Source organism: Ornithorhynchus anatinus, chromosome 16, assembly GCF_004115215.2.
Source record: "Ornithorhynchus anatinus isolate Pmale09 chromosome 16, mOrnAna1.pri.v4, whole genome shotgun sequence".
In the NCBI taxonomy this organism is placed as follows: Eukaryota; Metazoa; Chordata; class Mammalia; order Monotremata; family Ornithorhynchidae; genus Ornithorhynchus; species Ornithorhynchus anatinus.
Window position 1 is genome coordinate 26,670,744 of NC_041743.1, and position 13,947 is coordinate 26,684,690.

General features: G+C 41.0%; 1 protein-coding gene across 1 annotated transcript in view; it reads right to left on the reverse strand.

Annotated features, from left to right (window-relative positions):
* LOC120638891 (pancreatic lipase-related protein 3-like) overlaps nt 1-13,286 on the reverse strand; it is a 28,273-nt gene extending 14,987 nt beyond the window's left edge. The window contains exons 1-5 of the mRNA XM_039914366.1: nt 13,262-13,286; nt 11,821-11,921; nt 6,779-6,991; nt 1,526-1,645; nt 690-821 (exon numbers count right to left, since the gene is read on the reverse strand). Of these exons, the coding sequence (XP_039770300.1) occupies nt 690-821; nt 1,526-1,645; nt 6,779-6,991; nt 11,821-11,921; nt 13,262-13,286 (591 nt within the window). The remainder of the gene's footprint in view (nt 1-689; nt 822-1,525; nt 1,646-6,778; nt 6,992-11,820; nt 11,922-13,261) is intronic.
* Between the last annotated feature and the right edge of the window lie 661 nt (nt 13,287-13,947).

A 13,947-nucleotide genomic window follows, 5' to 3' on the forward strand; every position in this document is an offset into this window, starting at 1 on the left:
GTAACTGAGGCACAGAGGAGTTCAAGTGACTTGCCCAAGGTCACACTGCATAGACGTGGGATTCAAACCCAGGTCTTCTGACTCCTAGTCCCGAGCTCTTTCCACCGGACCTCCCTGCTTTCCTGGGATAAGATTCCAAGGCCGAAGAGAACCAAAGCTATGCTCACCACCTCCAAACCAAAGACTTTTAGCCATCGCTGAGGAAGCCTTGTAAACCCCTTACCACCACCTCAGCTCCGCACCCGAGGGTACACATCCCTGTCACAGACAAGATAGCCTCATACGGAATGTCGAAACTGGCGGGAAGTATTTTTGAGATTCATTTTCTTTCAGTGACTAATAATAATAATAAAAAAATCAATGAAATAAACTAGAAGTGTGTTTCTACATGCACTACATTTTGCCCGTCGAGCCCGGTGAGGACACTCTTCTTATTTGAGGGTTTCATTCCGATCCTCGTGTGAAGAAACACTGCCATCCAGTGGAGTTTTCCCTCAACGATCGTCATCCATATTAAAAATTAGAAATTTTTCAAGGGCAATGTAAAGCCCTGAATTCACCTACTATCATTTTTGGCATTCAGCACTTCCAGTACATCATAAATATCAAAACTTCAAAATGCCAAACTTTGGCAACTCCAAAGAAAGCGAAATCTCAATAGAGGTAATTCAAGTAAAATTCTTCTTTACCATGAGAACATCTATAAAATAGGCCACTTCAGCCCCCACTACCCGAAGGTTGTTAACCGCAGTGTTGTATTCTAAGGATCCATTGAGCCAGTCTAAATTAATGCAGTTCACATCTTCAGCTTCCAGTAACACCTAGTGAACAGACAAAACAGATATTGGTTGAAATTGATTAACCCAAAATAATTCTTAACAGCAATGCATATACCACTGACCTTAACTCCAAGAAAAGACTATTTCATGATGCAAATATGCTAACTTGACTTTTTTCACGAATTATGCTGAGAACTGTATTCATCAAGAGTATCATCAAACTGTTTGCTGAGCGACCACATATCCTGTAGCACAGGACAGCCTTATTTGTCAAAATATAGTAGACTTCTTCATTTACTAATGCTCTGAATACCCTCTTCCATTCATATAATAATAACAATAAGTGCTTAAAGGAGGGAGAGCGGGTATTGAATGCCCATTCTGCAGGTGAGGAAACTGAGGCACAGAGAAATGAAGTGATCCAAGGTCACAGTTGGCAAGTTGCAGTGGCAGCATTCGCACACAGGTCCTCAGACTCCCGGGCCTTTGCTTTTTCTACTAGGCCATGCTGCTTCCTAAATATCTGTGTATATTTACATATATAATAATACATTTTCCCGTATAACCATTGCCATTAAAAGTGGATCATTCATCTAGACTTCCGAAATAAGTGCAATGTGAATTGTAGCATGGTATTACTTCCATATTATCAATTAATCCAGAGAAAACTGTACACAAATAGTAAACTCTGAGATTTCTACTTAATGTAAGAATGTAACTATTCTGACATGATGTACACGTCATACGTTGCACATGTGTCTCTGCCATTTCCCATCCGTTTTCCATCCAGGTATGTTAATGCGACTTATCTTGTCCATTCTAAAATGGGAGCGTTGGATCGTTGCATGATTTACAGCACTGATTTCCTGTGTGAAATAAAAATAAAGATCAAAATATCATTTATAGGTTTTAAAGTCCTTAAGGAGTGATCTGACTACAAAAGCGGCACTAAGTACTAAGTATCTGTCTTAGAACGAAAGACCGTACGGAGGGTCGGAATGGGTTAGAACAATGATCTGATGAGCCCCTTCCACCATCACCTCCACCACCACCACCAGTTCATCGTCAACAGATAAAAGTATATCGAACCTTCCCAAATACGATGCTATTGTACTTTGCCAAACTGATTCCCAAATCAATCAGTGGCACTTATTGAATGCTCGCTCTGAGCACATTTCCATGGGTGGGGCATTTACTACTTCAAATTCTTAATTTCCACTTAAACAGATCTTCACAGCCCATGAATGTTTCCAAACTTTTCTTGATCTTTAATGCGAAGTTTTTCTTCTAACAGATTGCTCTTTTCCCTGTAGTAAGTCACTGTTGTCCTACCTTCATAAAATTAATAATAATAATAATAATGTTGGTATTTGTTAAGCGCTTGCTATGTGCAGAGCACTATTCTAAGCGCTGGAGTAGATACAGGGTAATCAGGTTGCCCCACGTGAGCTCACAGTCTTAATTCCCCATTTTACAGATGAGGTAACTGAGGCACAGAGAAGTTGAGTGACTAAATTAACTTGCTTTATATTCATTTCACTGAATCGGTCTTCACTTACCAACTAGTCATTTAAAATAATAATAATAATAACGGTACCTGTTACATGCTTACTATTAGTCAAGCGCCGTTCTAAGTACTGGAGTAGACACAAGTCAATTAGGTTGGACACAGTCCCTGCTCCTCATGGGGCTCACACTCTTAATCTCCAATTTTTCAGATGAGGTAAAAGGTCCAGAGAAGTGAAGTGATTTGCCCAAAGTCACACAGCAGACGTGTGGCAGATCCGGGATTAGAGCCCCAGTCCTTCTGACTCCCAGGCCAGTGTTCTAACCACTAAGCCATGCTGCTTCTCTAAAATGTGTGCATATTAATGCTACAAAGCTCTAGGAGGCTCCTCAAGTGTCTGAAATCCCCAGTCACCTTTGGCAGTCATCAGAACCCTACTGTATTTCTCTAGAGTGGGGAGGTCTACAATCTACACACCCTTGCCCGAAAAAAACAAAAAACAAAAAGGAGGATTCAGCAGCACAGAAAAGGCCTGAACTGAAATCATAACCATTTCAATCAACCTCTTGAGTTAATCTGCTTACCCCACTTACTCTGGTATGGTTCGGTAGTGTGGAAAATGATAGAAAATTGGGAGGAAGACTGAGAATGGGAGGGAAATTCTCCACTGTTCTTACTCTGCTGTCACTATCAATCAAGCATTCGTACTTATTGAGCACTGACCGTGTGCAGAGCATTGAACTAAGTGCTTGGGAGAGTACGATAAAAAAACGTAAAGGAGTTGATAGACCAATTCCCTACCCACAACAAACTTACAGTCTAGTAGAGAATGAAAATGATAACTTACAATAGTAGGCATTTCAAATGATACACTTCATTTTGCCATTATAGACACTATAAGAGCCTAACCCATATTTTGCTATAATATCCACATAATTATGGTAGTGCAGCTGTGGCCTTACTTCGTGCCACACCACCAGAGATTCAACATTTTGCCTGATTCCACGTCATCTCATTTGTAGACACGGGTCTTAAGAAACTGATTTGTTTTTTTAATTCTAGGAGACAACACTATTAAGATGTTTCAGAGCTACTAGCTACGTATCAGAGCTGATATGAATCAGTTTTGAATTTGTTTGAAAGTTGGCGCCGCTTTGACACGTAGCTCCTGATTGCAGCTCGCTGACTCACACTTTGTGTAACAGCTGAAGAACTTCACTTCATCATTTCCACCTCCATCAACCCCACCCCCTAAGGCCCAATTATTACATAAACCTCTTGATGAGTTCCACCTTCAGACATGTAGAGATACTGACTTTTGACTTCATTGACGGTCCTAGTATCACTCCTTGACTCATCTTGCCTCGTGGCTCTACATTTCTTCGTAAAAATACTTTGTTAACAAGCTAAATGGAAGCTCGCCAGTATAGACGTCAAAGTGAGGCACCCTGTTATTACCTGTATTTTCAAAGAAGAAACTACATTTCAACTAAGAATATGATCCCGTGGTCATCCACTGCAGAACTATGAATCTCCCAGATTTCACCTATCTTTAAAGACTTATGATCCCATATCTAATAACCAATTTTCTTACTGAGCTCTGTTTTAGTCTGTTTCCCATAGGTGATGGAAGAACTCATGTACATGTACTTCCTTGTGTTGGGAAACAAAGGGACCGATTAATTTGGGTAATAATGATTGCCCTGAAAAATGAGGAACAGGCAGAACCGGATAGAGCTAACTTTGGCAGTGAGCTTTGCTTTTTTTCTCCTAAGCAGAAACGGACTAGAAAAATAATTCCCAATGCCAAGATGACTATTTTTTTCATGTCTAAATTATCTTAGTATTTATACGTTGTTGACTACTACCTTCTGAGGAAAAGATATGCAGGATGTTTTCCCAGAAAAGATTGGAAAAGATAATGATGATGTTTATTAATTACTCACTACGGGCAAACAATGTGTTAATCCCTGGAGTGGATACAAGATAATCAGATCTGACACTATTCCTGCCTCCCTCTAGTTCTTAACGTCTCTATCCCCCTCTAAAAGTGAGCTTTTTGTGGGCACAGAACATGTCTACCAATCTACTGTACTGTTCTCTCCCAGGGGACTGTGCAGTGCTGGGCAATACCACTAATTGATAAATAAGAGTGAGGGAGAACAAGTATTTTATGCCCATTTTACAGGTGAGGAAGCTGAAGCACAGATAAATCACTTAACCAAGATGGCACAGAAGGTAAATTGTGAAGCCAGGACTTAGAACCTAGCTCTCCTCATTCCCAATTCTGTGCTCCATCCAACAGGTGACGATGCCTCTTATCATGAGAAGCAGCATGGTGTAGTGGATAGACCATGGGCCTGGGAGTCAGAAGGTCATGGATTCTAATCCTGACTCCTCCATTTGACTGCTGCGGGACCTTGGGCAAGTCACTTCACTTCTCTGTGCCTCGGTTACCTCATCCGTAAAATAGGGATTAAGACTGTGAACCCCATGTGGGACAGGGACTGTGTCCAAACCAATTTGCTTAGTAAATGCCTGGCACATAGTAAGCACTTATATACCATAACAACAATAATAACAATATATGCATGTATGTGGGGAGTATATATGTAAAAACACACACACAAACACACACATGTATGGCTGTATACCCAGTTTTCAATAACTCCGCATTTATGTTCTTATAATACAGAACCCAATGTTAAGGAAAACTTTTGTCTAGCAATTATCGTGACTGAGATTATATCCAAACTGTGTGCTGTACCCAAACCGGCTTGCGCTGTTGAACAAGCAATTCTTAATTTCTTAATCGATTTAATCAATCAATCACATTTATTGAGTGCTTACTCTGTGCAGAGCACTGTTCTAAGTCCTTGGGAGAGTACAACATCACAATCTAATGAACACTTTCTCTGTCCACACTGAGTTTACAGTCTAGAGGGGGAGAAAGACTTTAATGTAAATAATTTACAGAAATGTACCCAAGTGCTGTGTGGCTGTGTGTTGGAGGGTGAATAAAGGGAGCAAGTCAGGGCGATGAGGGAAGGAGTGGGAAATGTGGGCTTAATCAGGGAAGGCCTCTTGGAGGAGATGTGCCTTCAACAAGGCTTTGAAGAGGGGAGAGGAATTGCCTGTCAGATACGAAAAGGAAAGGCATCCCAGGCCAGAGGCATGACGTGGGCGAGACGTTGATGGTGAGATAGCCAAAAGCATAACAACAACATGCACTGTGCCTTTCCTTTGTCTACTTCTTTCTTCAGATGACGTTCCTGACAGACAGATTCTATCTTTGCGTGACAGTGTGGCTGAAAAGACCCATATTTGAATGACCCCCTCATTTTGCCTAGGACTTTGTTCAGGGGTAAGGGAAGGGGGAGAATCCTGCCAAGCACTTAATACAGAGCACCGCACGAAGAAAGGGCTCAGTAAGGACCAATGATCGACTGCTAAACAGAAGTTGTTTTTCTAGGGGTGGTGATGCTTTGAACAGAGTCATCCACACTCTATGCCACTCCCTATGTGAACAGCAGCAGATATTGCAAGACGGTTGACTCAAGTTGGCAATAGTCAGTGGCTATCTAACAGCCACTGGGTGCCACTTGCAGTAGCAGGCAATGCTATGCCCGCATCCATTTTTTTCTGCCTAAAGGAAGACAGCCATAACAACAGTGGAATTGGTTAAGTGTTTACTATAGGCCAAGCACTGTACTCGGCGCTGGGATAATCGGGTCCCGAATGGGGCTCACAGTCTAAGTAGGAGGGAGAACAGATATTGAATCTCTGTTCTGCAGATGAGGGAACTGAGGCACAGAAAAGTTAAGTGACTTGCCCAAGGTCACTCAGCAGACAAGCAGCAGAGTGGGGACTAGAACCCAGGTCCTCTGACTTCGAGGCCCAGGCTCTTTTCACAAGGCCACACTGTTTCTCAGCTATGAGATCTAAAGGCAGACTCTGCAATATGTTTGATGGAAGTAGACGATTCTGAGTGGATCTCTCAGGATAAAAGTTTGAGTATTTGAATGTATTAGACATTATTATAACTGAAAAATACTTCAAAGTCATTTTATTTGTGCAATTATTTGATGAGCTCATTTTTCTCAAAATGAGTCCAGGCCAAACCTTCTCAAAGCATGCTAAATATAAATGGTAGGACAAATTACATGGAATGAAAAGGATACTAACAAGTCATTTCCCTCCAAACTGGAGAGCTGGGTTAACTGGGACTTTACCACCAAAAATATTTTAGAGAAAATGTGATTAAATAAAGGAAATTACTATTCCACAATCGAAGATTGTGAACCACTCATGGGACAAGGCCTGTATCTAATTCCCTCCTGTATACTTTCCCAGCACTTAGTACAGTTTTCTGCAGATGGCAAGCACTTAATAAATATCATTATTACAATGACATTTTAAAATTGTATTCATTCATTCATTCATTCAATTGTATTCATTATATTGACAGTATAAAAATATCAAATCTTCTTACTTGAAAGTTTTTAGGATTGTCTCGAGTGTAGAGAAGAAAGCGGGTATTTATTTCTTCTGGAGGCCATGGTAACCCGGCAAATCGCCTTTCCAATGTCCCAGTCCAAGGTAAACCATCTCTAAAACAGCCAACTCGTTCAAAACAAACTTCTTTTCCTGCAGAACAAAAATCAAACCATGTGTTAGGAATCAACCGTAGTAGTATGTTTTGGAGCTGTGGAGTTTTATTGCACTTATACTAGTCTTCAAGTCCCTAACAGACATGGTCAGAACTGTATTGAAAGATTATGCAATTTCCTACATATTCTGGGAAAAAAAGTTAGCGGTCCAGTTTAATGCAATTTCAATTATTCCTCCTTTCCAACTCCAGAGGTTTCCACACCTTTTGATCTTACTTAAACACTGTTTGGAAATTTTAGATAGCTTGAGGATCTAAATTTAAGCTTCTTAGTTTCCCCAGAGGTTAATGTTTGGAAATAATTACGTATGATGAATAGTCGTCAATTGATTCACTATAAACTTAACATCGAAAATGCTTGAGAAATATGAAATCATTCAGTACACAAGGCACCAGATTGATTGCACTGATCTATGATACTTAATGTTGCTTTATCTACAATGTACTAGCTGCTGTTCAAAAAACTTCCAAGTTCACTGAAAGGAACATTGTTTAACTGACAAAATTTACAACACTAATTGCAAAGAAAAATATATTTTTCCTTCGTCTACCCACCCCCCCACTTCAAGGTTCTAAGATGTCGGTGTAGCACTTAGTATAGTGCTTAGCACAAAATAGGAGCTCAATAAATATGATTGAATGACTAGAATGTGTAGGAAAGCCTGTCCCAGTGCGCCTGTTCTAGGGAGGGAAAGATTTACATAAGACGCTGAGAGAGGAAAAAGGAAAAAGCATCAAATCTCAAAGGTCCAGAAGAGATGACAAGGTTTTTTCTCTTCTTTTCTCTTCTCTTCTCTTCTCCATTTCCAATTTCAGTATCATTCAGCTTCCTATTGAGTAAAACTGGTAGGGAGAGGGGTCAGTCAGAGAGAAAAGAGAGGCACCACACATGGCCTAGTGGCTAGAGCAGGGGCCTGGGAGTCAGAAGCACTTGGGTTCTAATCCCAGCTCCGTCATTTATCTGCTGTGTGATCTTGGAAAGTCACTTAACTTCTCTGTGCCTCAGGTACTGCATCTGTAAAATGGGGATCTGTAAAATCTGAGAACTCTATGAGGGATAGGGAATGTGTCCAATCTGATTAACTGCTATCTCCCCCAGTGCTTAGTACAGTGCCTGGACCACAGTAAGCACTTAACAGATACCATAAAAACAATACAAAAAACCAAAACTATGGTTCAGGTTAATAAGGCCACTGTCAGAATCTAGCTACTTCATTCATTCACTTGTATTTACTGAGGACCTACTGTGCGTAAAGCACTGTATTAAATGCTTGGGAGAGTACACTTTAATAACAGACAAATTCTCTGCCCTCAATGAGCTCACAGTCTAGAGGGGGAAGCAGACATTAATATACATAAATAAATAAATAAATGAACTACAGATATATATATATATATATATATATATATATATGCATCATATGTGCTGTGGGGTTGGGAGGGAGGATGAACGAAGGGAGACCGAAGGGAATGGGAGAAGAGGAGAGGAGGGCTTAGTCAGGGAAGGCTTCTTGAAGGAGATGTGCCTTCAATAGGGTTTTGAAGTGGGGGAGAGAAATTATCTGTTCGATATGAGGAGGGAGGGCATTCCAGGCCAGAGGTAGGACGTGCGTCAGAGGTTGGCGGCGAGATAGATGAGATCGAGATAAAGTGAGAAGGTTAGCATTAGAGGAATGAAGTGGGCTGGTTGGGTTCTAGTAGAAGAGTAGCGAGGTGAGGGAGGAGAGGGCACGGTGATTTAAGTGTTTTAAAGTCAATGGTGAGGAGTTTTTGTTTGCCTAATGAAACCCAGAGAGTGTGACAGCACAACAGAAAGGTGAGTGCATTGAGTTAAAATGCCACTTGAGTTTCTTTGTCTGAGATTGGTTTGGTTCCAGGAAAGTCTTGACCCAGGGCAATAGGAGGAGTGAACCAACAATAAGCCAACCTGATCCTAAGGACCCTGGAGAAGCTGGATCAGTTCCACTTTCCCCATGGGCTGACTTGATTCATTCATTCATTCAATAGTATTTATTGAGCGCTTACTATGTGCAGAGCACTGTACTAAGAGCCTGGAATGTACAGTTTGGCAACAGATAGAGACAATCCCTGCCCAATGACGGGCTCGCAGTCTAAACTACAGAAGGGTCCAAGGTGGTCAGATACCAAAGAGCACCCATAGCGCTTAAGTCAAGCACGCAGAGTGACTTAAAACCCCATGCATCGCTCCCTGGCTTTACCAGGGAGAGCTGGCTTCCCACCAAACCTAGATTAGTTTTGGATATGGCGCAAACCGAAGAGCCAAAATAATCTCCTTCTCAATTAAAAGAAGTCACATAATCTACAGTGGAACAGCCATTCAACTGATGGAATTTATTGAGCAACTACTGAGTGGTGCAAACTCTGTAATACGTACTTCGGGGAGTACTACAGGTGCAAGACACACATGACCTGCCCTCAGGCATTTACCATCTAATGGGGGAGGCTGGTGAACAAGAATTATATACAGATCCTGGAAGCAGAAGGACAAACATGGCTATAACAGGCGTCCATACAAATATGTCTGGATGAAATCCACTGAGGATGGATGAGTGAAAATGTGGTAGAACTTTTTTTTAAGATTTCAGAAGAAAGGTTTCTTTGACTCCTGTTGCCTCTGGCTTTGTCTGTCATTCCTGCATCTCCTTTTCTTCTTCCAACAGCGCCATGGGGTCTCCTCAGGTGATCAATGGGGAAACTGAGGCTGAGAGATTAAGTCACTGGCCTGAGGTCGAGCAGAAGTTCTGAAGCAGAGTTAAGTGCTGAGTTAACCTTTCCAAAGAACAGAATTCATTCATTCATTCATTTTTTGAGCACTTACGGATGCAAAGCACTGAACTAAAGCACTTGGGAGAGTACAGTATAACAATAAACAGACATGTTCCCTGCTCACAGTGAGTTTATAGTCTAGAGGAGGAGATGGACATTAATATTTTCATTCACTTCAATTGTATTTATTGAGCCCTTACTTTGTGCAGAGCACTGTATCAAGTGCTGGGAAAGTACAATTCAGCAATAGAGACAATCCCTATTCTCATTAATAAGATTAAATAAATAATGGGTGGGATTGGGTGATGTAGCCAAATGTCTAACATAGCCAAAGATCAAAAGGAATTTTTCAATATGAGGGGGTCAAAGATTTGCTAAGCATACTAAGGGGAATTCCCTTTTTCATCCAATTCAATGCTTCTGGGGTTTCATAAGGACTGGTTCATACGTTCAAAGATAACACACCTACGCAAGAGTAGCTCTTTAATTTGCCTAGTGAACAGCGTAGGCTTTTTAAAATAGTGGGTGAGGCCTTGGGGTATTTTTTTAAGTGAAATAATGCAAGTGTTGCTAGGCACCTGAATTAGTTTCCAGATATTAAACCAGTTCTTTGTTCTTTGACTGTAAATCACATGAAGGCTATCTTCTTAATCATCATCACTGGTATTTACTGAGTGCTTACTGTGTGCAGAGCACTCTACTAAGTGGTTGAGAGTTTACAATACAACACAGTTGGTAGACACATTCCCCAACCACAATGAGCTTATAGTTTATAGAGGGAGACATTCATTAATATATATACATTCATAATACATAATTTAAGGATATGTAGATAAATGCTGTGGAGCTGAGGGTGGGGAGAATATCAAATGCCCAAAGATCACAAATCCAAGCGCATATATACACGCTATGGAGAGGGAGCCGAGGAAAAGAGCGGGTAACTGGGGATGGGGAGGAGATGTGACCTTAATAAGACTTTGAAGTTGGAGAGAATGGTGGTCTGGCTTACACTGAGGGGGAAGGAGTCCCAGGCTAGTGGGAGGACATGGAAAAGGGGTCAGCGGCAAGATAGACGAGATCGGGGCAAAGTGAGTAAGCTGGTACTAGAGGAGTGACATGTGCAGGCTGATCTGTAGAAGGAGATCAGTGAGTTAAGATAGGAGGGATCGAGCTGCTCGACCTGAATGCTGCAAAGCCAGTGGTAAGGCGTTTCTGTTCAATGCGGAGGTGGTTGGGCAACCACTGGAGGTTCTTGAGGAGTGGGGAGATATGGATGAACAGTTTTTTAGAAAAATGATCTCTGCAGAGAAAAATGATCCACATCTTTTTATTGTACTCTCCCAAACAGTTTTCTGCCTAAGAAGCTCTCAATCAATATCATTGATTGAATTGCTTGATTGATCGAGCAGATATGTACACACTAACCCAACTCCTTATATAAATAGGATGAGAGAGGTTGAGGAAGAAATCCTAAAGAAACAATATCAGATGTCCAGCATGTCCAAGCTGATAGCTAATGGGTCTCACTTTGATCCAAATTTAGAAGCAAGTTGGGAAATGCTGATCCTATATTATTAAAAACAGTTCTAAGACCTGGTCTCAATAAGCCAACTCACATAGGCACAGGTTGAATCTATGACCTCTATAGGAAAGACCCTTCCCAACCTGAATATATGTGGAAACACCAAGATCAGCTCTTTGACCTAGTAGAACCCCATCCAGGGGAAGGCAGAAGTTCCAGTTCTGTTAATGTTCTGATAATGTCATCCACCTCAGAGGCACGTAGCGTAATAGGCATTTTCTAAGACCTAGAGGAACAAGTGGTCCCTGAGGTTAGCATGCCGATTTTGTGTAATGGTTAAATGCTTTACACTGCCTCTGGTCATTCTGGTTCCCTCACTGGATTAGAGGGAATTGATGCATATGACAGTGAGTGGACGTTTCAGTTTGCAACAGGGGAAGATTACAGATGGTTTTCCGGGATTGCCTCAGACGAGGGACTAATCCTGTGCTTTAACTCTTATGAAACAATGAAATATAAATCACTTCATTATTTTGAATCTACATAATCTACCTACTTTCTGGATCTTTTTAATTCTTTTGAACTGTAGCGATTTAATTGGTTGAGGGTCTTTCTTGAGCAGCTGCTTCCAATTTGTAGTAGCTACAGTGACTGATTCTGCAAAAAGGGAAATCGGATGCCTGTGTCTGATGAACATTCAAATGATTTTCAGTAACTCACTTCAGTCCTCTTCAAATCTGCAAGACCACATGCCACCCCATCTCCACAGTCCATCTTCTTCAGGAGCCTTTCTCCAATTAAGTTCCACCACACCAAGTTAAGTACGACCACCCTATGCACCCAGGCACATATCAATTTACTTATTTTTCTGATTCATTCACTGATTGCTTAGTCTTTGTTCTAGACATTTGCTATTATCAAGCATATCTATGATTTCCCTACTGCTTCCACTAAGTTTAATTAATTTATACCTGCCTATGTCCTGCACTAAGAAAAGGAACTGGGTCTTTGAATTGTATTTTACTCCCCCAAGTGCCTCGTATAGTGCTCTCCACGCAGTAAATGTTCAACGCCGTGTCCTTCTCGCAGTTAAACAATCCCCTTTAATAATAATAATAATGATGATGATGGTATTTGTTAAGTGCTTACTATGTGCCGAGAACCGTTCTAAGCGCTGGGGTAGATACAAGGTAATCAGGTTGTTCCACGTGGGGCTCACAGTCTTAATCTCCATTTTACAGATGAGGGATCTGAGCTACAGAGAAGTTAAGTGACTTACCCTAAGTCACACAGCTGACAAGTGGCAGAGATAGGATTAGAACCCACGACCTCTGACTCCCAAGCCCGTGCTCTTTCCACTAAGCCATGCTGCTTCCTTTACACCGCGGGGGCCCAATAAATACCACTGGTCGATTGGTTGTACCAGAGTGATAGGAAAAATTCTACCAATATGGCATTTACACAGGTAAATATGTGTGATACACATATATAAATATACACAAATATACACAGTAACTATGTGTGAGAACAGTGGGCGTGAATATACAAAGACCCATGACCAAAACCTCAGACATCATTACTTTCTCAGAAAGCTCTAATGCCAGTTTGGCAAGCTATAATAACGAGTCTGGAGTTAACCTAATGGTTGGGCTGAGGAAAATCCAATGATTTTGGGCAAATTCTGTCTCAATAATTAGCTTGAAATGGAGCCAAAATGCTGGAAGTTTCTTTAAAAAGTAAGAAAAATGATATTCAGCTAAATCACAACCAGTTACTTGGCTAATCCTTGTGGCTGCTTTGTACAACCATTACCCAAAAGGAGAACTGTATACCACAGCCACATTGTAGGGGAAACTGACGGAACCAGTGGGCCCAGTTTAGGAGTCAAGAGACAAAGCGGACATTTAACTATTCTCCCTCTCTATAAGTAGATATGTCTGCCAACACTTAAGGCAGTTTTACACCAACAGAGGGAAGTAGCGAATTGGAGCAATTACCTAGATAGTTCATCCCGAAGACCATTTTATCTTAATTATCTGGAGAGTTTAGGCAAAAGCAATTCTTTTGGATAAACATGGATAATTGCCTCTATTTCCACTTCACTTGGCTCGTGTAGACAAAGACTCACTTTAGAGAGCGGACCCATTGATTAAGAACAGGGTTGAAAGACGGAACCAAGAAGAAGAGTTTTCAATGAATACTCAGCAAACCACTGCAGAAAATTTGGGCAGGTTGCTTGTATGTATCCATAGCAAACTAAGATTTAAAGCTCCAAAATGCAATACGACAACCATAAGGTCCTAAGTATCTTTAAGATTCTGAATTTACTCAGAAATCAGGAGATCACTTTTTCTTTAACAAGAGAAAAACACATCTATTTTCCCTGCTACCATCTATGGCAATCCTCAGTAAAAGTAGCTTTATTGTGATCGATACGTACATGATAAATTATGAATCTTACCTCTAGATGTGGGAAAGAGAAAGAAGACAACAATCCAAATTGCAAACATCGGAGGCGATTAAAAGTCAAATCTTCTTGAAGGGCTTCACTTGACCAAGTGTCTTTCTCGTCAAACCCTTAATTTAGTTAATTATTTTAAAATATAAAAGTCATATTTTAGTTCGAGGCCTTTGAGTCTGTCAGATGACAGTAGCTTTAATTCTTCCGTGCTGCAAACAGAAG